At 38.1% G+C, this 24,024-nt stretch overlaps 1 protein-coding gene, 1 non-coding gene and 1 pseudogene across 3 annotated transcripts; 2 read left to right on the forward strand and 1 right to left on the reverse strand.

Annotated features, from left to right (window-relative positions):
* Positions 1 to 232: 232 nt before the first annotated feature.
* LOC143400890 (serpin B9-like) lies at positions 233 to 13,403 on the reverse strand. 2 transcript variants are annotated; one of them, XM_076857851.1, is made up of 7 exons: positions 13,335 to 13,403; positions 11,133 to 11,310; positions 6,916 to 7,053; positions 6,162 to 6,279; positions 4,651 to 4,793; positions 2,203 to 2,358; positions 233 to 1,626 (listed from the first exon to the last, which is right to left on the reverse strand). In XM_076857851.1, exons 2-7 carry the CDS (start codon positions 11,298 to 11,300, stop codon positions 1,222 to 1,224), a joined length of 1,128 nt encoding a protein of 375 aa, XP_076713966.1. In that variant the 5' UTR covers positions 11,301 to 11,310; positions 13,335 to 13,403; the 3' UTR covers positions 233 to 1,221. The 2 variants fall into 2 exon arrangements, with proteins under 2 accessions (XP_076713966.1, XP_076713967.1); XM_076857852.1 differs by lacking the exon at positions 11,133 to 11,310 and having other exon boundaries at positions 13,335 to 13,400.
* Positions 12,757 to 14,344, forward strand: LOC143402193 (pseudouridylate synthase PUS7L pseudogene; annotated as a pseudogene).
* Positions 14,345 to 15,198: 854 nt separating this feature from the next.
* On the forward strand, positions 15,199 to 15,271 carry Trnal-caa (transfer RNA leucine (anticodon CAA)). The gene has a single exon. It is a non-coding gene; the product is annotated as a tRNA-Leu (tRNA).
* Positions 15,272 to 24,024: the final 8,753 nt, after the last annotated feature.

The raw sequence follows: 24,024 nt of genomic DNA on the forward strand, positions 1-24,024 counted from the left end.
TGATTCAATTTACATGAAATATGCAGAACAGGTAAATTCATGGACACAAAAAGGAGATTCATGGTTGTCAGTGGCTGGAGGGAGAAAGGGATAAAGATTTACTGCTTAGTGGATATGGGTTTTTCTTTGAGGCAATGAAAAATTTGGGTGACATAGTAAAACTCATGTTTGCACATTATCTTTGCACAACGTATTTTGATGGCATTGGACTGTGTAAATGCAAGTGTCGTAGGGATAAAAATATCTAAAAGGAATAATAGAGTTGTTGATATTCAGCCACTTAAAAAACACACATTACAGAGGTCTTATATGTACAAATTATTTATTATTGCACTATAAATAGCATGAACACATGCAGTACATAATCATAAGCCTTGGCGAGTTTAAGGCCTAGTCATAACTAAGAATACAGACAATTAATAAATAAATAATGCAACTACCATGGGCAGTTATTGTGAAAGTTCAAAGATGTATATCTGATTATGGAGAATAGGAAAATGTCTTGAAGATGGTGACATTTGAACTGTTTTTTAACTTTGAGGGCTGAATGTCATTTAACTATTGGGGTAGGAGGTAGGGCAATGCAATACCATGAGGCAAGGTGTCCTGGCTGCAAGAGGATCACAGAGTAGTTCAAAGTTATACAACCATCCAATCTGGTTGTCATAAACACTATATTAATTGGGAACCCACGTAAAAAAAGCAGGGGTCAAAGGACCATGACTCTATCCCCTTGTATCCCCAGTGTCTAATTTAGTGCTTAGCATATACCAGGTGAATGGTGAAAGCCAAAGAAAGATAAAATTAAAGTGTGCATTAAAGTTTTTTTGTTTAAACTAGAATAGTAGTAATAGTAGACCAGCATTTATTACTACTGTGGCATTCAGGCTAAGGCAGGTGGAATTGCATTCCATGTGGAATGACTGGGAAATGTGTTTGGGGCCATCTGGGGAAAGTTTGCAAGCTATGCTATGGCATTTGTACTGCACTCATCCTAATACAACAGGGAATCAGGACAGCCTATTGGCCATGACCTGGTTCTATGGTACAAACGAGTGGGCAGTATGGGGACAGCTGAGTGTGCTGCATCATGAGATCACACTGGTAAGTTGTTTAGAAGGCTTAGGACCCTGTTCAGCTAAAGGCCCATCCTTATAAACTGTAGAGGAAACTTGGGGACACGGAAAGAGAACAACTCTCCATGCAGAGGAAGTACAACTCTTAGGGAGATGAGAACCTGCCACAGAACAGAACAGTGTTGGTTTGGTTATGCCTGATGAAGAAAAGGAAGGGGTGGTCAGCACGGAACGTTGGTATACATGCTGAGCAGTCTGCCACAATGACTATGCCCGTGGCTGCCGCAGCCTCAGTGCCTTCTTCATTCACCTCCACGACACTCTTGTGCACAACCTTGGACAGACACAGGTCTGTCTCAGTTGACATGGCAGAGAAGTCAGCCTGGCCCTCTTGAAAGACTTCGACCATTCCCAAACGCTGAAGCACAGACTTCATTTCATAATCCTCCTGCAGTTTAAATTTTGGAAGCAGAACTTCCACTTCAGTATTCTGCAAAGAGGCTGCCTCGGTCCAGGCTATGAATTTCTCAAAAGTAAGGTTATTTTCCACCTGAAAGACCAGAATCACAGGTTCATAGTCAGACTATGGTGGGTATCGACGGACACACAGACATTTGCATGAACATTCCATGTTGACTGTCCACACAGGATGGGCAGCTCCTTCAGCTGCCCGGAAGCTTGTGAGGGCTCTGACCTGTCCACCACCCCACGTGCTATCCCATATGTAACTTCCCTGCAGGAAGACTGTGGCTTCCCCTCCTTATCCATCCACTGTAGATGTTTCATTCTGACAAGTGTCCACGCCCAGTGGATGGTGCTTATCTAGTGGTATTTGTTGGTTTGAACGAGGCTTAGTTCTTCATCATAGTTAGGGAGCTGGAGAGAGGGAGAGCCCATGGAGGCCACTCTGCGCACAGAGATCTCTTAGGGTATCACAGTGCACTACCCCCCTATTGAGAGGATGGTGACTTTCTCAATATAGGGATCATACCACAAGGAAGCAAGAAGAGGGATGGGCCATTTTAAGCTGATGAATTGGAGATCTGGTGAAAAGGCGCGCAGGATATAACTGGAATCCTCCCACAGAAATTCTGAGTGCAAAGGACTGCAGCCCCTCCTGACTCACCAAGCTGAGATCCATACCATCGTCCGGGAGCAGAATGATCATGCTCAGCTCCTTGCCGGCATAGGGCAGCTCCAACACCTGTGTCTGCACCTCATTCACGTAGCCGATCTTAAAATAGGCTTCCTGACACATCATCTGCACAGGTCTTTCCTCCTTCTGAGAGGAATGAACAGATGAGCACAAATTTAAAATAGTACAAAAAGAGACAAGAAAATTCAACCCTGCTGTGGTCCAGCGCTGCTAGAAAGTAATAAATAGTTATCTGAAACATGCCTTATAAAGGGGAGGGCTTAATGCATACAAATTTCCTCATTGCATTAAATTATATTTTAAGGTATTATCAAATTTGGCAGACTACTCTCATTTCTACTTTAATTGAAGTTATACCTCACAGTCAACAAAGGCCTTTGCCACTCATTTTTAATAGTAGAAAGCAACAGATGCTGAATTAATAATGATAAGTTAGTACTAACAACAATTCAAATGAAAGTTTATTTTAATTTTTAAAATAATTGATTAAAAGGCTGGAATGGCTGGGTGTGGTGGTGCACGCCTGAAATCCCAGAGGCTCGAGAGGCTGAGGCAGGAGGATCATGAGTTCAAAGCCAGCCTCAGCAATGGTGAGGCACTAAGCAACTCAGTGAGACTCTGTCTTTAAATAAAGCACAAAATAGGGTTTGGGATGTGGCTCAAGGATTGAGTGTCCCTGAGTTCAATCCTTGGTACCAAAAAAATTAAAAATAAAAATAAATAAAAGGCTGGGTTGTAGCATGGTGATTCAGGGTTTGCTTAACATGCACAAGTCCTGGGGTTGATCAACAGCACTTCGAATATCACAAAAACAAAACCACGATTATAGAAATGTGACATCGTATTTCCTCTTTGTACCTTGCCTTATGTGTGAGATATATATGTGTATATAATATAATATTTTATATATATATATATATCACATTGTAAGAAAGGTAAATAGGGAGCCTACATCCTGGGAACAAATCTTTACTCCTCACACTTCAGATAGAGCCCTAATATCCAGAGTATACAAAGAACTCAAAAAATTAGACAATAAGATAACAAATAACCCAATCAACAAATGGGCCAAGGATCTGAACAGACACTTCTCAGAGGAGGATATACAATCAATCAACAAGTACATGAAAAAATGCTCACCATCCCTAGCAGTCAGAGAAATGCAAATCAAAACCACCCTAAGATATCATCTCACTCCAGTAAGATTGGCAGCCATTATGAAGTCAAACAACAACAAGTGCTGGTGAGGATGTGGGGAAAAGGGTACACTTGTACATTGCTTGTGGGACTGCAAATTGGTGCGGCCAATTTGGAAAGCAGTATGGAGATTCCTGGGAAAGCTGGGAATGGAACCACCATTTGACCCAGCTATTGCCCTTCTCGGACTATTCCCTGAAGTCCTTAAAAGAGCATACTACAGGGATACTACCACATCGATGTTCATAGCAGCACAATTCACAATAGCTAAACTGTGGAACCAACCCAGATGCCCTTCAATAGATGAATGGATTAAAAAAATGTGGCGTTTATACACAATGGAGTATTACTCAGCACTAAAAAATGACAAAATCATGGAATTTGCAGGGAAATGGATGGCATTAGAGCAGATTATGCTAAGTGAAGCTAGCCAATCCCTAAAAAACAAATGACAAATGTCTTCTTTGATATAATGAGAGCAACTAAAAACAGAGCAGGGAGGAAGAGCATGAGAAAAAGATTAACATTAAACAGGGATGAGAGGTGGGAGGGAAAGGGAGAGAGAAGGGAAATTGCATGAAAATGGAAGGTGACCCTCATTGTTCTACAAAATTACATGTAAGAGGATGTGAGGGGAAAGGGAAAAAAAAAACAAGGAGAGAAATGAATTACAGTAGATGGGGTAGAGAGAGAAGATGGGAGGGGAGGGGAGGGGGGATAGTAGAGGATAGGAAAGGTAGCAGAATACAACAGTCACTAGTATGGCAATATGTAAAAACGTGGATGTGTAACCGATGTGATTCTGCAATCTGTATTTGGGGTAAAAATGGGAGTTCATAACCCACTTGAATCAAATGTATGAAATATGATATGTCAAGAGCTTTGTAATGTTTTGAATAACCAATAAAATATATATATATATATCACTTTGTTCTGCTTTCCATCTAGGTAACTTGTGTCTACAGAAATTCTTTGTTTCCAGAATGAGGTTAAACCAATATATGCATGAGACTTAATCAAAAGCAGTTAAAGGTAATAAGATGCAAATCATAATAGATAGGAAATTATTTATTCATATGAATTTTTCTAATAAATTAAAAATTCATTCAGATAGATGTTAAGTTTGAAATTATTTTTAACCACTTATACCTTATGAAGTTAACCTTTTCTATTGAATTTTTTCATCAGATAAGCATGATTTTTTTTTAAGTTTTTCCTTACCTGGTTTATTTTAAAAGGCATTTCACACGTGCATGATTTGATAAATGGCTCATTCCATGTTCCTTTGAAGTAGATGGCATTGACAAGAACCAGCCTGGCCTGCTTATCAATAGAGTTCATTGGTAGCAAGTCTGGAATTTTACCTTTCAAAACAAGCACAAACTCTGTCAGTTGCTTTTTCTGAATCCGTGGTGAATTAAGCATGAGAACTATGTCTTGGAGATCCAAATATTCTGTTTTCAAACGTGCTGAGTTTGGATGATATGTATAAAAGTCAAAAATCTCAGTTATGACAGACACTAGAAGAGCCACCAAGTTGAAGATGGCGAATGACTTCTAAGTCACTGGAGGAAAGCAGGTTGGGACAAAGCAGAAACTTGACACCAGATTGGAGAAGACAAGTAGGAAAGGAGAGAGGGGCTGGGTAGGAGCTGATGTTACCTGCTGTGGGTAAGAGCAGTGTCAGGTCTAAAGCCCTGTGGTCAGGCCCAGTTCTAACACTGTACAGCTACCTAGCAAGATTCCTGGGGCAGCCGGAATGGATGGCTCCACACAAGGGGCACAGGAGGAGTTTCTGGAAACAACTGGAAGAGATATTATGATTGCATCCTCCTGGTATCCCTGGAACAGACAATGATTTGGGTAGGTGAAGGTACTTCCTTCTTACCCTGGATATCAAAGGGTATGTTTCCAAGAAATAAGAGTATTACCTGCTAATTTGCTGCCTCAAAAGGGCACAAGACATAAAGATTCCAAAAAGAAATAGTGGAAATAATTACCTCTATTTTTTACTATCTCATTTGTTAGCAGCAATAGGGATGTTCCTAGTGGTACATAGGTGTCTGACAACAAACATCAAACCATCATTGATCTTGAGCACCAAGGTTAGAATGTGTAGTTTTTACTCTACTCGGAGAGTGTTTTCAGTGTGTGGAATTGATCTGTGCTGGGAGAGGCTCCATAGTTGACTAATAAAGTCGAGGCTTCTCAGTCTAATGAAGGGCACTTAAGTGAGAGAGAGGAAAGAAGCAGTAGAAGTCAGGTTCACATGTAAAAGTGGGAGGAATGCAGTCCAAACGGACCCCAGGAAGAGGAGGGCCAAGGGCATGACTTGGAGAAGAGCTGGCCACTGATCTTCTCCCAGAGAGGACAGTCAGCTGCCATGTGAAGATTACAGGACAGTGACAGTATGTTCTAATGTAAAGTATTACTCGGGAAATCTGGTCTATGAGGGTTTTTTTTTTTTTTTTTTTTTTTTTTTTTACACTTTTATCAGTCACTTTCATCCTAGGAGAACAGACAGCATTGACCCTCTGGTTTTGAAAACCTGAGCATTCATCAGGTCTTCTGTGAGCCATTAAGGTTCACACACACCATGAGGCTCACCAGGCAACCTTCTTCTGACCTCCTGCAACACCAGTGACATTAGCAGTAAGGAGAAGAGGAAGAGGAGAGAGGCGAGGAGGAGAGAGTTGGGGTGGGAGGGGGGTAAATTAACTCATAATTCTGACCTTTTGTCTCTTTTGAGACCCAGGTGTTTATATGCTTCCTGGACTTCTCTGCAGCTTTGGCAAAGGACAGCAGCTCCAGCTTCGAATGGTAGAACTGAAGACAGGACTCCTTAAATGTCTTTGGAGAGAAAAGTGTGCAGTGAGGCCATGTTGTTCAATAAAAAATGTCAGTGAACTTCAAAACATTCTGAATGATATATATATATATATATATATATATATATATATATATATATATATTAATTAAAAAGAACAGGAATATCTCTTAAACCTAATGAAATTTTAAGCTACTAGTTGATAAAATATTGAGGTTTGTAAGGAGGTATGTCCTATTCCCTGAATAACCACAGATGAATAATGAAATGCAATAAAATTTTAGATGTGGCATAATTTGAAATAATATAAGGTATGATTATAGAATTTGGGTCTTTATAAAAAATAAAGTTTGCCATGTATTTCTCAAGTTATCTAGGGTTCTGTTCCTTTTTTTTTTTTTTGGAGTCCTGGGGATTGAGCCCAGGGCCTTCAGCATGCTAGGCAAATGCTCCATCAAGCAGCTATGTCCTAAGACCTTTTTCCATTTTATTTTTAAGACAAGGGTCCTATTAGGAGGCCAAGCTGTTCTCAATCTCACCAGCCTCCTGCCTCAGGCTCCCAAGTGTGCCATCCTGCCTGGTCTCTAGGGTCTCTCTTAGGGTTGTATATCACCAGGTATTTTAAATACAACTTTTATTGTTCTGCTGATTCAACTTACTGAGAGGAAATCACAGGTCTTCTCTCCAAAGAGCCTGTTGGCTATTCTAAGCAAGTACTTTGAGCCAGGCTTGTTCACTTGGGTGAGAAGCATCTGGAAGCCCTTATGGATGTCTTCCTCTGTGTTTAAAGACATTGCCTGTGAAGGAAAGCAAGAAAACTCTCTGAATTTTGGTCTCAATAAGCAATTTTTTTTTTCTCAAATACTCCATAAAATTCATCTTTTGATGGGAAGTTGTTCACATTGAGAAGTGACACTGGTGGGGTAGGTGGAGATAAGGGCCAGGAAACTGGTGAGTAAAAGATACGGGTTTTGTACTTGCACAGAGCTCTCTGCATAGTTTATAGATGAGCATTAGGAAAAAATTAAAAGGGGCAAGAGAGGTTCAGAAAAGGGACTATTCTTAAGTCCTGCATCCCAGGGAGAGCATAAATGTGTCAGAAATAGAAAAAACTTGCCTCCGTAATTCATCACACAAAAAAATATGCAGTTAAAAACACTAAAAATCCAAGAAAAAATTGGACAGGAATGCAATTATAACAATAATCTTTGAAAATAAATGAAAGTGTAAAATAATTGATATGATTAATAAGAACAAAGAATTCCTTTTTTTTACAATTTTACTTATACATTTATTTGTATTTTTAAAGATTTATTTATTTACTGCTGTGCTGGGAATTGAATCCAGGACCTCACCCATGCCAGGCAATTGCTCTACCACTGAACCACATCCCCAGCTAGAATACATGAGTTCTTAAACAGTACCCTTGAGAGATAATACAAGATTCTTTAATACTTCAAAACAATTGTCACATACTAGGCCATGAAAAGTTTCAATTGACTCTAAAATTACAAATTACACAGTTGACACAGTTTATATTCAAGGAGCTCAATGTAGTAAACTTAAAGTCAATAGCACTACAAATAAAATATCAACAATGTGGAATTTTAACCTACTAAGTAATTATTGAAAACACTTTCTAAAGAAATAACTCCTCTATGTAACAGCCAAATAACAAGTTGTTTATTCTAAATAAGTAATTCTCTTCTAAATAAATGATTCTAAAGAGTTATTTAAGTTAATATCCTAAATATATGACAGATGATTTAGAAAATAATAAAAACAAATATTATATTACCAGACCAAAGAATTTGACCAAAGATATTAAAACAGCATTGTTTTCATATTACTAAGGAAATAATGAAATAACAAAACTTCCAATTCATGATGTTAGAAAAGGTGCTGAAAAATTTCCCCTAAGTAATTTAGGGGAAAATATAAAATAGATAATGAGCCTAAGAACTGGTTCTTTCAAAGAAAGCACAAGTATCCACATAAAACAGACATAAGCTATTGAAAAAGATAAAGAAAAAAATTTTAAAAAATTACCCACAAGGAAATTATAAATGAAAAAGAAATTACACAGAAATGGATACAGAGGAAATGTTAAAATAATGAAAACCTAGATTATTTTCATCAAAGTGTAAATTATGAATCACCACATAAAAGCCCAGAGATATGAACATGGGGAAAGCTTGGTCAATGGGCATTGAGTTACCATTAGGAACAAGAGGTTCTGGTAGCTGAAGCACAGTAGGTGACTATAGTGAGAAGAATGTGCTATGAAATTAAAAGAAAGAATGTTCTATGCTTTCACTTCAAAGAAGTGATAAGCATTTGAGGTAACAGATCTGCTTACCCTGATTTGAACATTACACAATGTAACATTACACAAATTAAAACATCACACAGTTACCCCACAAATGGGTAAAATTTTCATGTTTCTGTGTATCATTTAAAAATACATTTTAATTTTAAAAATCCCCCCCCCAAAGTGTAAACATACAAAGAAGAAACAATGAAAGATAAAATTTTTAAATGGCTTAGATGATCTTTGGAAATAATTTTTTTTCTAATATTCAACAGCTATATTTCTCATATACTACATACACACTGTCTTATAGAAAAAGATAAAAAGCAATTAAATTCATTTCATAAAGTTTATAGATTATTGAGAAGAAAATATGTCAAGAAACAGAACAAATGCCACTGAATTGTAGGTTTAAAAATTATTTAGGTGGCAAATTATGTGTGTATTTTATTACAATTGAAAACTGAAAGCTGAAAGCGATTTGACCTGAGACTGTGATATCACTATTATAGTAACAGCTAATTCATGTTGAACATTTGCTTTAGATGAATCATCTCAATGAGTCCTCCCATTAATTGAAGAATATTTGTGAACATGAAGATACCATTGATCATCAAGTGTAAAATTTAAAGCCAAAAAGAGGACATGAAACTAGAAGAAAATACTTCACATTCTCAGATGGCTGTCTCCTCAAAGTGAGTCCACAGGGACTTTTTCTTTTCTAGTTTTCTTTTTTAAGACTTTCATAATGGTGGTAAGGATGTGGGGGTGGGGGGAAGGTACACTCATATATTGCTGGTGGGACTGCAAATTGGTGCAACCACTCTGGAAAGCAGTATGCAGATTCCTCAGAAAACTTGGAATGGAACCACCATTTGATCCAGTTATCCCACTCCATGGTCTATACCCAGTTATTCCACTCCATGGTCTATACCCAAAGCACTTAAAGTCAGCATACTGCAGTGATGCAGCCACATCAATGTTTAAAGCAGTCCAATTCACCATAGCTGAGCTATGAAACCAACCTAGATGACATTTGACAGATGAATGGATAAAGAAAAGGTGGTATATATACACAATGGAATATTACTCAGCCATAGAAAAGAATGATTTTATGATTATTGCCAGTAAATGGATGGATCTGGAGATTACCATGCTAAGTGAAATAAGCCAATCACCAAAAAACAAAGCCTAAATGTTCTCTCTGATATGTGGATGCTCACACACAAAGAGGGGGAGAGGGAAGAACAGAAGTTCAGTGGAGTAGACAAAGGGGAATGAAAGGAAGGGAGAAGGGATGGGAATAGGAACGACAGTAGAATAAACTGGACATAAATTTCCTATGTTCATATATGAATACACAAATCATTTACAACCACAAGAATGGGATCCTCGTTACAATAAGTTATACTCCATGTATGTATATTATGTCAAAATACACTCTACAGTTGTGTATATCCACAAAGAACAAATAACAAAAAGAAAAAAGAGTTTTATAATAGCTGTTTACCACTTATAACACAAAGGAAAACCAAGAACCTTTAAGAAGATTTCTGCAGCCTTATAGTTTCCCTGCTGGTTATAAGCAGCTACGTGTCACAAGCACTTGGTTATTATTCATTTGAACCCTGGAGGCATGTGGATCTCCTATGTCACATCTGGTAAAGTCACTGGCAATAGTTCCCATTTTGTAATAAACACTACATCATGGTTTTCTATAGTCACCCTTGTGTGCAGTGGCCACCAGAACATCCTGCTCCTATCCTACTGTGACTTAATGCCCATTGACCATTGGTTCTTATTTCTTCACTTTCATTGGCAATTCCTAATTCACACTTTGTTGGGAAGCATCTCTCAGTGGGTGTAAAACCTAGAAAAAGATCCCAAGACATAAGCAGAAAGACCTTCCTCTATGCATAAACCTTCACTCCTTCATCAGAACAGCAGAATTATTAAAATGAGCAGTCATTACTGAGAAGGGCTCTCCAGGAAACAGAAAGTCACACTGCGTCATCAGCACCCAAAAGTGTGAGCAAGGGTAGAGCTCAACAATGACACAAGCTTTTAGGCTTTTTCTCAAGCACCTGTGTCTTACTACCCCCATCCCAACCCCCCATCCCCCTAACCCCACCAGGCAAAACCTTCAGAGGCAGGAACTGGTTCTTAATCATTTCCAGATGTTCACTGAATGCTTGTTCAACTAAACTACTCCTGGTTTCATGGTCTGTGCATGTGATAAAGTGCATGTTGGGCACATGCTTTACCGCAGAGCTACTCCCCCAGATCTGAGCTTCATTTTCTAAACAAACTGCCAGGCAAAGTTCTGAGAAAGTTCTGAGAAATTCTTCAGATTATTAATTGGGGAAATTATTCATGCCTGCCGACAAAAATAAAAATGTCACGGGAGGAGACTTCTCGTCTCTCTCCCCTCCTTCCTCTGCACCCCCTCCCTGACATGGTCCAGGCTCACCCCTCCTTCCTCACCAGTTCTGGAAAAACTGAAGGAAGAGACAGGAGACAACCCTGGCAGACTAGTTCCTCCTCCTGGGTGACAGGAAAGCTTACCTGAGCCATCTGGACCTTGGTGTTCCCCTTTGCCCCCAGGAGCACCATGGCCAGGGCAGAGGAGATGCTCAGGGGAGAAAAAAACACATTTTGTGAAGGTCTGTCTTGACACAGCATCTTTAAAACCTGGATGGCAAAGGTGCCATTTGCTTTTGAAAGAGAATCCATGATGCAGGGTCTGGGGGCAAAGAAGACAGAGAAACACAATGAAATGGGGCTCAGAACACTGTGTGTGGTCTCTGCTTGACTTTCATTTATCTTATGAATTCAGAAACTTCAATTATTAGTGCCAGCAACAGACATGAGGGTAGATTATGCACGTGAGGAAGGGGCTGGTCCCTGTAGAATAGCACACTGGCAAGCAAGGGAGAGCAGAAAAGCATGCAGGAAGAACAGCAGGTGACAGGTCAAAGCAAGAGCAGGGAGGTGGTAGGTGTGAAGCCAGAGGAGGTGGAGTGAAAACACCAGTTGGCAGCTCTATGCAGTAAGGCCCTCCCTCACCAGGGGCTGGCCTTAAACCTTGGGAAACCTCCCTGACTCCTTCCCATCTCTCCAAGGTCTCCCTAAACCTATTGTCCAGGACTGCCTTCAGACCCCTCCCAAATCTTTCTACCCCCACTCCATTTCTCCAGCCCCTGTGACCCTGTGCCTAGTCCAGATCACCTGGATCCTCTCCAGAGCCTCTGACCTCCCTGCCCCTGAGCTCTCCATTGCAATAGCCCCTGTTCAATAAAATGCAATTCAAGTGGGCTGGGGAGCCTCAGGACATGGGCTCAGAATGTCAGGACCCCAGATGGACACACAGCATCCTGAGAGAGAAGTGCTCTCTTGATCCTATGAGCTCTCCGTTAAAGCTCCAGTGGCCCTAGGGATAAGCTCAAAAATGCCTTTTCTAAATGGCTTCCCATCTGCCTGGCCCCATCCCCTGCTCCAGCCTCCCACCTCTCACAGCCTCCACCTCTACCCTCCCTGATCCCCCCATCACCTCTGAGCCTTGGCAAACATTGATAACCAACTTAAAAAGCTCCCTATCCCATCTCTGTCACCAGGTTCAAATCACTCACCTTTCCTTCCTAGGCTCAGCACCAGGAGACCTCTGACGTCTATTCTAGGTCTCCCTCCTCCCTGACTCTGACTCATCCCTCCTTATTGTAGTTCCTTGCCTCATCCATTGTTGGACCCCCAAGACTGGCTGCTCTCTGCAGGAAAGGTGCCTGGCATCCTGAGTCTAAGCACCTGGAAGTATGCTCAGGAAACAGCAAGAGCTCCATCAATTAGGGGGAAAATCTCAGATAAATAAAGGGTGCTAGGATTTTGAACTGGAGACTGGGGATTTTAAAAGCACAGAGAAACAGATATTTTAGTATATGAAATGCAAAAAAAAAAAAAAAAAGTATTATATGAATCCGGAAAAGGAATTGCTGTTTCACTTATTTTTGTAATTTTCTAAAAATGAAAGCTACACATCTCAAATCAAGATGACAATAAATTGATTTCCCAATAATTTGAGGGAAAAAAAAAAAAAAAAGCACAGAGAAGAGGTAAGGCAGAAGTCAGGCTGTGACTCCCTGAGGGGAGAGGAGGGGTGAGAAAATAGGGCCAGTAGGGGGAGCTGTGTTGGGGCATGGACACCCACCGTGGTGAGGTCCAGGGCCAGCAGGGTCAGGCAAGAGGCAAGCAGAGAAGCCAGGAGGCTGTGTCTTTGCCTTATTGACATCATGCTGCCTTTCTCTGGGACCTGCCCTCAGCAAGGTGACAGCTGTGATTGCCCACGAAGGTGTTTCTGTAAACCCAGAGATGGTACTGCTTTCTGGGGTTCTCTTGTTTACTCTGCTCAATCCCCTGTCCTGGGATCCCACCTTCCAGGGGTGGCCTCAGGTTTCCAAAACTTGTCTCTCCTGGTCCCCTGCCCTCACTACCAGCCTCAGCACCGCAGCTGCCTCAGGTCTCAGTGCTGCTAGCCTGGTGCGGACTTCCACAGGCGGGACCAGGCAGGCGCCTGCAGCTGTGTGTCTCTCAGGTTCAGCTGGGGCCTCAGCAGGAGGAGAGACCATTTATCCTTCCGGTTTTCCTGCGGGAGTTTCTGTCTTCCAATCTGCAGCTCCAGAGAAGGCGCCCCGGATGACCTGGGTGAACGCCAGGCTAGGATCTGCTCTCGCCCAGGGATGGGTCACTAACGCCCCTTGCCCTTCTGTCACTCACCGGTAAGCACTGGAACACCACGCCAGACGCCAGGAGTTGGGGCTGGAGTTGCGCACTTCATGCTCTTTACAAGATTCTGAAACCGAAAGTGCTCTGAACCCGACAACAAAAGGCTGACTGCAAGGCTGACTGCAAGGCTGACTGCAAGGGGCATTGGCTGGGAAAACACAACTGGAGCTGGGGCAGGGCAGAGAACCTAGAACTCTGGGCTTTCCTGCTTCAGAAAGCAAAGGCAGAATGTTTTTAGGGGAGGAAAGTCCAGTAAGTGTATCGTTCATACAGACCAAATTGGATGGGCTCTGCTGAAGAATGAAATGCTAAAGACCATAAAATTATTTCTTACACAAGAAGACATGGATAATCTTATAAATAAAGCAAAGAAATATTTTCTTCAAACTGAGGATGCTAAAGGCACACTTTGACTGATGCCTGAATTCAAAGAGAACATGGGTTAGAGTCATTATATCACTTTTGCATGACAGAGTATCCAGGCCTGGTTCTCTTTTCCCCATTTCATGTGCATATTCTATGTTAATGCATTTAGAAGCAAAATTCAAGTCTGACTGACTTCAAACCTATGAATTAAGTGTAGTGGAGGATGATTTCATCAGTTTTGATGAAGATGTTGATGAGCATTTCCCAATTAGTAATGTTCATCTGGTAACTGAAGAAGAGGAATCAGCTAAATATATGCAGTATACCAGGTGGTTCTTCCAGTACTTGGATACAATATTCTATATCAAAAGAATCAATTTGAGCAGTGGTACCATGAAATACTTAGCAGAGATGGACTACAAACATGTAGGTTTAACGTACCTACTCTGAAAATGAAGATACAGAATGCTATAGACAGATTTTGAAACATGCCCATCACCTCTCATACCAATGGATGGGAGATTATGATGCTAAAATGGAAGCTTCTCACATCAATGAGTCAACTTGATCTCTTTTGATCTTCAGGCTTCACGTTATGCCACAGTTTGAGGGAAACAATGAAACATGATGTTTAAAACCTGATATCCTTAATATAATCACATATAGGTCACTCTGAGGGAAAGGGAGCTAAAATTTTTGGAGTATGTATTGATGTCACTTTTAAATTTCACAACATCCCGAGAAGCTGGAATCTGATGCTTTAAAGTTCCAGGAGACATATAGCAAATAAGTGTCAGAGTCTGAATTAAGATGTATGTGAAAGTCTATGTTCTTTCTATTTTAGGGTGCTTCAGTGAACTTTTCTATGTTATAAAAGTTCCAATTTTTTTAAACAATTAGGAATGTATATCACTGTAAGTTAACACTTAAGAAAAAAATTGTGAAATAGAATTCATATCATCTACCTTCTTCCTTAGAATGGAGATGAAACTAGGTTGCAATGAAATCATTCGTGGTTGAAGAGAAACATAGATGAAGCATTTGCTAATTAATAATGTCATTCATTCCTCTTTTGAAATTATTGCTCATAACTATATATAAAGAAATTATCCATCTTTATGATAGCTAGTCCTTTATGAGATAATCTTTGATAAGGTTTAAATAAATATTTTCATATAATTTTCATATATTAGTGTATATTGACCCCTAACTTTTTGGGTTATTATTTGAAACACACTTTAGAGTCAGATCTGTGCTCAGATACAGCTCTGATAATTTACCAGTGACTTTGCATATGTTATGGAATCTTTTTGAGAATCAAGACAATTTTATCTTCATAAGTGATAAGTAAGAGGATTATTTCTACTTTTTCTGTTGCTATGAGAAGAAAACATTCTGCCCATTGGAAAAACTTAATATTTGTTGGTTTCACTGTCCCATATGATGAAACATTCATTATATCAGTTAAGTTGTATATATGTAGGGCACTAGGGATATAGCTCAGTTGGTAGAGTGCTTGCCTCAAATGCATAAGGCCCTGGGTTCAATTCCCAGTACCCCCCCACACCCCACACACATTTTTTTTGGGGAGGCTAGGGGATGACTGATATGTATTAATTGGAAAGAGAAGTATCTGAGCATCCTTTCATTGCATCATATCATGATGAAATCTAAAAAGCAGTATGGAATATTATATATCAATAACATGGCACTTTTATCTACATAAGTAAGTCTAACTATTTAGGAAGTGTTAGCATAAGAAAATAAAATTTAAAAGAATGAAAAAAAAATACTGTGTGCCTTGCTAAAAATTTGCTTGAGTCAGAATTTTTATATATATTAAAAGAAATTAAAAATAATTTCAAGGACTAGCATTAAATAACTACTGTAAGTAAAATGATATATACCAAATTGATGACAAACATGTAGTTATTAAAAATGGTGATTAAGGATTTAGTAACATTAGATAATATTGCTCCATAAGAGCAGAATACAGGTATTACAAATACAGTAAGGTGCTGAATTCAAGTATTACAAGTGAGAGGTGTTGGCATGGTGATTGAGAGCACAAATATTGGAAACAAACTCTCCTAGTTTGAACCCTGCGTCTGCATTGGGAAAGTTATTTAAGTTTCTGTACTTCAGTTTCAATATTCACAATAGCTATGTTAATATAGACATTACTTACTACATAGGATTTTTGTGAGGATTTCCTGAAAATTAACTAATATACTAATATGTAAAGTAGTTTTAAGAAGTGCCTGGCACTTATTATTAAATAAATTTCTTCAGGTGCAATTTTCAAAGAGAAAAAACATTAGAAAATGTTTTATTAAGATTATGGAGTGTTTGATTTTTCTTAAATACTAAATAGTTACTGTTGTTGGCATTATATAATTTTTCAATAAATAAGTCTCAAAACAAAAAATTGGATATTATATTATCATTTCTTTTTAAATTGCCTTCACACTTTCAGTGTTTATTGAGAATTAAGTAATAGTTTTCAGGTAGTAAAATTTTTTTATTAGAAAAAATGTTTTAACTTTATTTTATAACATAAGTTATATCCTATAAATGTAATTAGAAAATGAGTTATATAAATTACTAAAATCTTAGTTTTCTTGTAATGTTGAGTAGCTATTAGAAAAAATGAAAGGAATGAAATTTGCTCTTTATTTTCTTTGCCTCTAGATGGCACTGTAATCTTAGACATCTTATTTATTTATTTATTTATTTATTTAGTAAATACTTCAGCCATGCATGAAGAAAGGATCGCTAAATTTATTTCAAGTCATTATAAAGTATATTCAGATATTATTCATGTGAGAAATAATTTATGTACCAATAATATTTGCCTTGATAATTTTTGTTCTGCAGTTTAGGGACTTTATTTTGGACCAACTAATTACCTGTCACCCAGTTTTTTAAACTTTTTATGGGGTTCAGATCTTCATAAGCACAACCATTGGTTTAGTTTTAGTTTCCAAGGTTTAGTGAAAAATGAATAATAGTTCTCCTGGATAGTAAAAGGAAACAATTTTTAATTCTTTTTATCAAGATAAAAACACCTGAATGTTTTATCAGTTGTAATAAACTAAAGGTTACCTGTAACTTTTGAGCCAACTGTCATGTGCTGAGTGTTATGCCAGTGTCTCTCATTTTATTCTTACACCCACCCTATGGGGAGGTAGCATCCCCCACCATCTTTCTGTAGATTATAAACTTATCTGAGTGGTTTACTGATCTATTTAAGGTCAAAGAAGATAGTATATAATTGAATTTGATTATGTTTCCTAGATCAGTACTAATTCATCTACCCAATATTTGCCTTCTGAAGACAATTTTTTTAGATAATAAGTTCATTTCTGACAGCTTAATATTGCCTGCTATTAGTTAATAGGCATATTGGAGTGTGACTTGAGAGAAACAAGATTCCTTTTGAGATTCTATGACTAAAATAGACGTAAAAGACATCCTTCAGGAAATTTCCAAATCATTTTGCAATATTTTGCAAAATATGTTGGGATTTGTATTGTAATGAAGTTCAAAATAATTATAGGTCCTAGGAAATTATTTTAGATGAAAAACCTAGTCCAATGTTAAATGTCACTAGAAAAGCCCAGTGAGAAAGTTGCTGAATTCTCTTTTAGTCATCTCATCAATCTTTCTGTTTAAAGCTGATGATGCTAATTTGTATGTATTAGTAATGTTTGCTGATTTACTCTGTTAGGAGAAACAGCTAGGATCTCATACTCAGGCATATCAGTAGACAGCAGTATCTAACTCGAGATCACTTTGTTTTCTTGAATGTATTTTTCCACTTACTGTGTATTTATGGCAAATGATTTTGGTGTCCAGTCTATGTGATAATACTGTATTTCCTTTAAAACTAAATTTAATTTTTAAAAGGAAAAATTAATTGAAATGTATTCAGTAAATAAAAGTGAAAATATAGCAGTAATTATGACAGTAATATGAGAACCATTAAAGGTGTTTTTTGTTTCTTTTTTTAAATTTATTTTTTATTAGTTCTAATCAGTTATACATGACAGCAGAAAACTTTTCAATTCATTGTACACAAATGGAGTACAACTTTTCATTTCTCTCTACACGATGTAGAGCAGATTCTCATCATGTAGACTCTACATGATGCAGAGTCACACCACATGTGCAGTCATACATTACCTAGGGTAATGATGCTTCTATCATTCCACCATCTTTCCTACCCCCCATGCCTCCTCCCCTTCATCCCTTTCCTTGGCCCAATCAGAGGTAGTAGTGATCTTATATGCATATCCAAATTCCTTCATTCTCTCCCCACCCCACCCTCCATTATGGATCAGCATCCACTTATCAGAGAGAACATTTGGCCTTTGTTTTGTTGGGACTGGCTTACTTCGCTTAGCATGATATTCTCCAACTTCATCCATTTTCCTGCAAAAGCCATAATTTTATTGTCTTTTAATGCTGAGTAATATTCCATTTTGTATATATACCACATTTTCTTTATCCATTCATCTATTGAAGGGCATCTAAGTTGCTTTCACAGTTTAGCTATTGTGAATTGAGCTGCTATAAACATTGACATGGCTGTGTCACTGGAGTATGCTGTTTTTAAGTCCTTTGGGTATAAACTGAGGAGTGGGATAGCTGAATCAAATAGTGGTTCCATTCCAAGTTTTCTGAGGAATCTCCATATTGCTTTCCAGATTGGCTGCACCAATTTGCAGTCCCATCAGCAATGTATGAGTGTACCTTTTCACTCACATCCTCACCAACACTTATTGTTGTTTGTATTCTTGATAACTGCCATTCTGACTGGAGTAAGATGAAATCTTAGAGTAGTTTTGACTTGAATTTCTCAATTACTAGAGATATTGAATTTTTTCATTTATTTGTTGATCAATTGTGTATCTTCTTCTGAGAGGTGTCTATTCAGATACTTGGCCATTTATTAATTGGGCTATTTGGGTTTTTTTTGTGTGTGTGTGTGTTTAGCTTTTTGAGTTCTTTATATACCCTAGAAATTAGTGCTCTATCTGATGTGTAAATGGTAAAAATTTGCTCCCAAGATGTAGGCTTTCTATTCACCTAATTGTTTCTTTTGCTGAGAAGAAGCTTTTTAGTTTGAATCCATCCTATTTATTGATTCTTGATTTTGTTTCTTGTGCTTTAGGAGTCTTGTTAAGGAAGTCAGGGCCTAATCTGATGAGATAAAGATTTGGGCCTACTTTTTCCTCTATTAGGCACAGGGTCTCTGGTCTAATTCCTAGGTTCTTGATCCATTTTGAGTTGAGTTTTGTGCATGGTGAGAGATAGTGGTTTAGTTTCATTTTGATGTATATGGATTTCCAGTTCTCCCAGTACCATTTGTTGAGGAGGCTATCTTTTCTGCAATGTATGTTTTTGGTGCCTTTGTCTAGTATCAGATAAATGTATTTATGTGGGTTTGTCATGTCTTCTATTCTGTACCATTACAATGCTGTTTTCTCTGTAGTATAGTTTAAAGTCTGGTATTGTGATGCCTCCTGCTTCACTCTTCTTGCTAAAGATTGCTTTGGCTATCCTGCATTTCTTTTTTTTCCAAATGAATTCATGCTTGCTTTTCCTATTTTTATAAGGAATAACATTGGGATTTTAATTGGAATCACATTGAATCTGTATAGGACTTTGAGTAGTGGCCATTTTGACAATATTAATTCTACTTATCCAAGAGCATGGGAGATCTTTCCATATTCTAAGGTCTTCTTCTATTTCTTCTTTATTGGAGAATGATTAAAGTTTCAGAAATACTGGTGTAGTTGAGAATCCTTGAACTCAGAAACAGATGCCAACACTGCTTTGGTAAGTGATTTTAGTAACCTACTGAATTTTTCTTTGTTAAGTTTCCATTTTGTCAGTAAAAGGTAATGTTATGTAAAACAAATTATAAAAAATATACAAATTCAAGATACTATGAACAGAGGTAGTAGTGATCATATATACATATACTATGAATAGAGGTACTAGTGATCATCTTAACATGTTATTAATAAAGAATTTATTTTAAAAAATCTTGTGAAAAACTAAGAATAGTGTCTGGCACTTAGTAAATTCTCAGTAAGTTTCAGCAAGTGTTCTTATAGTTAATAATACCTTTCTGTGCTCTCTTATAAAATTCATACAATATTTAATGACTTTCCATTGGCAGAAACATAAGAGGAAACAAGGAGCACACTAGATACGTGGCCAAACCAGCTTTTACATCAGACCCACTCTCAAGATAATCCATGGACCCAGAATTGTCTTAGTTTGAATGGAGTAAGGATTTTGTTCATTAGGTTGGAACCTAATGAACCTAGTAAAAGTCTCACCAGGGCCCATTTCTTAATATCTTAAAATGAAATTACATTCAACATTACTTTCGAGGGCACGGATAAACCCCACTCAAGCCCTAGAGGAATATTCATTTTTCTATTCACATAGGAGACAGTAAAAAAAAAAAAAGGTAGTGTTTCCCTTTGGACTGAGCAATTATTTCCCCCATTTCCTCCTGGAATATTTACCACTTCTGCCCTCTTAAGGCAGTATATTAGGTAGGATGCTCTTACATCATTGACAAAGGTACCACTTGATACCCAGAGGGGAAGGCAATATGGGTCTACTTTAAGCAGCTTGAAATGTATGAAGTAGGTACCCCCTAGGGAGAAAGGAGATAGAAGAAATATTTTAAGAAATTATCACTAAAAATGTCCATATTTGGTTAAAAACTATAATGCTATTGGTCCACAAATCTCAACAACCCCCAAAACACAAAAGACACAAAGAGATATACTCCAAGGCACATCATAATTCAATTGTTCAAAACCAAAGGTCCAAAATGATTCAGTAATGCAAGACTGGTTCAATGTTAGAAAAATCAAGCAATATAATTCATAGAATTAACAATCTGAAAGAAAATATGATCATCTTGAAGATACAGAAACAGCACTTGACAAAATTGCATATCCATTCCTGCTCTTAAAAACCTTTATCATCAGTTTGGGGTTGTAGTTCCAGTAAAGAGTTCTTGCCTTGAACATGTGAGACATGGGGTTTGATCCTCAGCAGTACATTATAGATAAATAAAGAAAATAAAGTTATTTAAAAAAGCCCTCATCAAACTAGAAATAGAAGGAAACTTCATCAACCTGGTAAAGAGCATCTATGAAAACAAAATAGCTAATATCATAAATAATGATCAAAGTTGTGCTGTGCTATAGGTGCCACTCTGTGAAATAAAGAGAGAAAAAAAGGAGGGGGGCGGATAAAGTCATTCAAATTGGAAATAAAGAAGAAAATGCTCTTTATTAGCTGGAGATAAAATTGTCTATATAGGAAATCCAGTGAAATCTATTTTGAAAAGCTACTGCTAAGTGATGTTAGCAAGTCAACAAGGTTGAAATACAACAAAAAAATCATATTCCCAGCAACTAACAATCAGAAATTGAAATAAAAATAACACCAATTATAACAGCATCAAAAAAGCAAGATATCCTTGGAAAGAAACCTGAGAAATGATGTGGAATATGGATCTATACATTGAAAACTACAAAATGAAAAATTAAAGAACATGCTACAAAATGGAGAAAAATGTCTGGTTTGTGGGTTGGAAGTTTAAATATTGTTAAGCAGCTGCTCTGTCCACTTTTATGTTTAGATTCAACACAACAGCAACAACAACAACCCATCAGGCATTTTTACCTATGGACAAGCTGAATCTCAAATTCACAGGGAAATTGAAAGGACCAAAAACAGCCTAAACAACTTTGACAATAATAGCTTCAGAGGGATCCAAATGTGGCAGCACCACCTGTGATTCCATCTACTTTTGAGCACAATTCATGAACAAAAAGATCTAATAATTTGGAATTCAGTAAAATTATAAAAGAAGGAGACTGAGACCCCAAAGCGTGCCTCACTTTGGAGCACCCACACTCCTCCCTCTGGGTGCATATCCTGCTCTATGTTTGCTTTCTTTGAATAAATCTCCTTGCTTTCCTAAGTAATTCTCAACTTGTTCGTCTTCTGATGCATCCTGAAATTTCCTTCTGTGGTATAAGTCCAGAGCCTGCCTGAGCTGAGTTGAAGTCGCCTCCCTTCTGGGGTCATCCTCAGGGCTCATCCTGTGACAATTGCATGATTTCTGTAAGTGGGTGGAGTGATGCAAGGAGGGGAGGGAAAAAGGGCTTGAAAAGATGAATGTTTTGAGTGTAGTGAATATGTTCATTATCTTGATGGTGGTGATGTTTTACTGGAGCATATAATGTCAAAATTCATCGAATTGTACATTTAAGTATTATACTTTAATAAAAATGTAATAATATGTTTTAAATATTAGAGGAGGGGATGAAATAAATAAACCTTTCAGTTAAAAGCTTTGCCATTCTCTGGATCTTCTAAAGAAAAGTATTACATGGGAAATCTGGCCTATGAGTTTTTGTTAACACTTGTATCAATAGGACACTTGTGTCCTAGAAGAATAGACAGCATTAATCCTCTGGTTTTGAGAACCTGAGTATTGATCTTATGTGAGCCCATTAAGGTTCACACACACCATTAGGATCAGCCAGGCAACCTTGCTCTGACCTCCTGCAACACAGTGACATTAGCAGTGAGGAGGAGGGGGAGAGAGGAGTGGCTCTTAATTCTGACCTTTCATCTCTTTTGAGACCCAAGTGTCTCAAAAAAAAAGTCCTGGACTTCTCCATAGCTTTGGCAAAGGACAGCATCTCCAGCTCCGCATGGTGGAATTGAAGAGAGGACTCCTTAAATGTCTTTGGAAAGAAAAAGTACAGATGGCCAGGTTGCTCAATAAAATGACAGTGAGCTTCAAAACATTCTGAATGCTAGCTGTATGCTTTTCTTAACATTAAAAACATGATCAGATCTTAAACTACTAGATGTTGAAACATCTAAGTTTCTAAGGAGATATGTCCTGAATAACTGGAGATTAAAAAGGAAATGAAATTTTAGACATGGCCAAATTTGAAATAATCAAGATATGAATAAAGAATTGAGGTCTTTATAAAAAATTTTTACTGTAAGATTTTCAAGATCTCTAGGATTTTGTTCATTTATTGTTTGTTTTTGCAGTATTGGGGATTGAGCCTTGAGCATGCTAGGCAAATGTTGTACCTCTAAGCTATCTCCCAAGGGAGTTTTTATTTTGTTTATGAGACAAGGTCGTTTTGTTTTTGAGACAAAGGTGTCACTAGGTTGCCCAGGCTGGCCTCTAACTCTCCATCCTCCCGTCTCAGCCTCCCAAGTATGCCATCCTGCCTGGGCTTCAGGGTCTTCAGCAATAAATCACCAGGTATTTTAAATATGACTTATTGCTCTACTGATTCAAGTTACTGAGAGGAAATCACAGGTCTTCTCTCCAAAGAACCTATTGGTTGTTGTAAGCAAGTACTGTGAGCCAGGTTTGTTCACTTGGGGAGAAGCATCTGGAAGCCCTTGTGGAGTCTTCCACTGTGTTTAAAGACAGTGCCTGTGAAGGAAAGCAGCAAAACTCTCTGAATTTTTATCTTGGTCTCAAAAAGAATTTGCAAGCAATTTTTTTTTCCTCAAATACTCCATTAAATTATCCTTTGGTAGGAAGGGTAGTAGCACCCCCTTCTCCACAGAAAATCTTAACTAAGCATCTCCAGATATCTTCACCATAATTGATCTTAGGCCTATCAGCAAAAGGATCTCTGCAAAAGAGTTCAATGTAGTTAAGCTTCATATTTCCTGTTGCTCTACCTTACAATAATTAAATTTGACCACACCTGAAAGAGATCAGCACTTTAGGTGCTGAACATCCCTTTACTAGTTTTTCACAAACATTTATACCTAGTATAGTAACCATACACACACACACACACACACACACACACACACACACACACACACGTTTATAAAAGTTTTCAAGGAGGAAGTGTGTTTGCAAATGCCAAGTATGATAAAAAGACAGATACCTTAATAAGGCCTCTGGCCTTGGGCCAGAGCTTCATGGAGACATCTATATTTCAAAGGTAAGAGAAGATGTTACTAATTAGGCTCCATGGTAACAGCTGGCAGGGGGAAGGAAGAAAGAGGAGAAGAAGCTCTCCCCTTCTCAGGGGCTGTCATTGAAGGGTTAACTTGCCCAGAACAGTGAAAGCATGGCTTTTGTGTGAACTGCTCAGACTGTGAACTTCTGAGCCTATCCCCCTACACACTTGGTATAAAGTTCTGAAACTGTCTGAACTTGGGGTTCAGGGGGAGTAATTGTTTTCAGGGAGAGCTATTCCCTCTGAACCTGGTTGCAACC

Source organism: Callospermophilus lateralis, chromosome 6 (assembly GCF_048772815.1).
Source record: "Callospermophilus lateralis isolate mCalLat2 chromosome 6, mCalLat2.hap1, whole genome shotgun sequence".
Lineage (NCBI taxonomy): Eukaryota > Metazoa > Chordata > Mammalia > Rodentia > Sciuridae > Callospermophilus > Callospermophilus lateralis.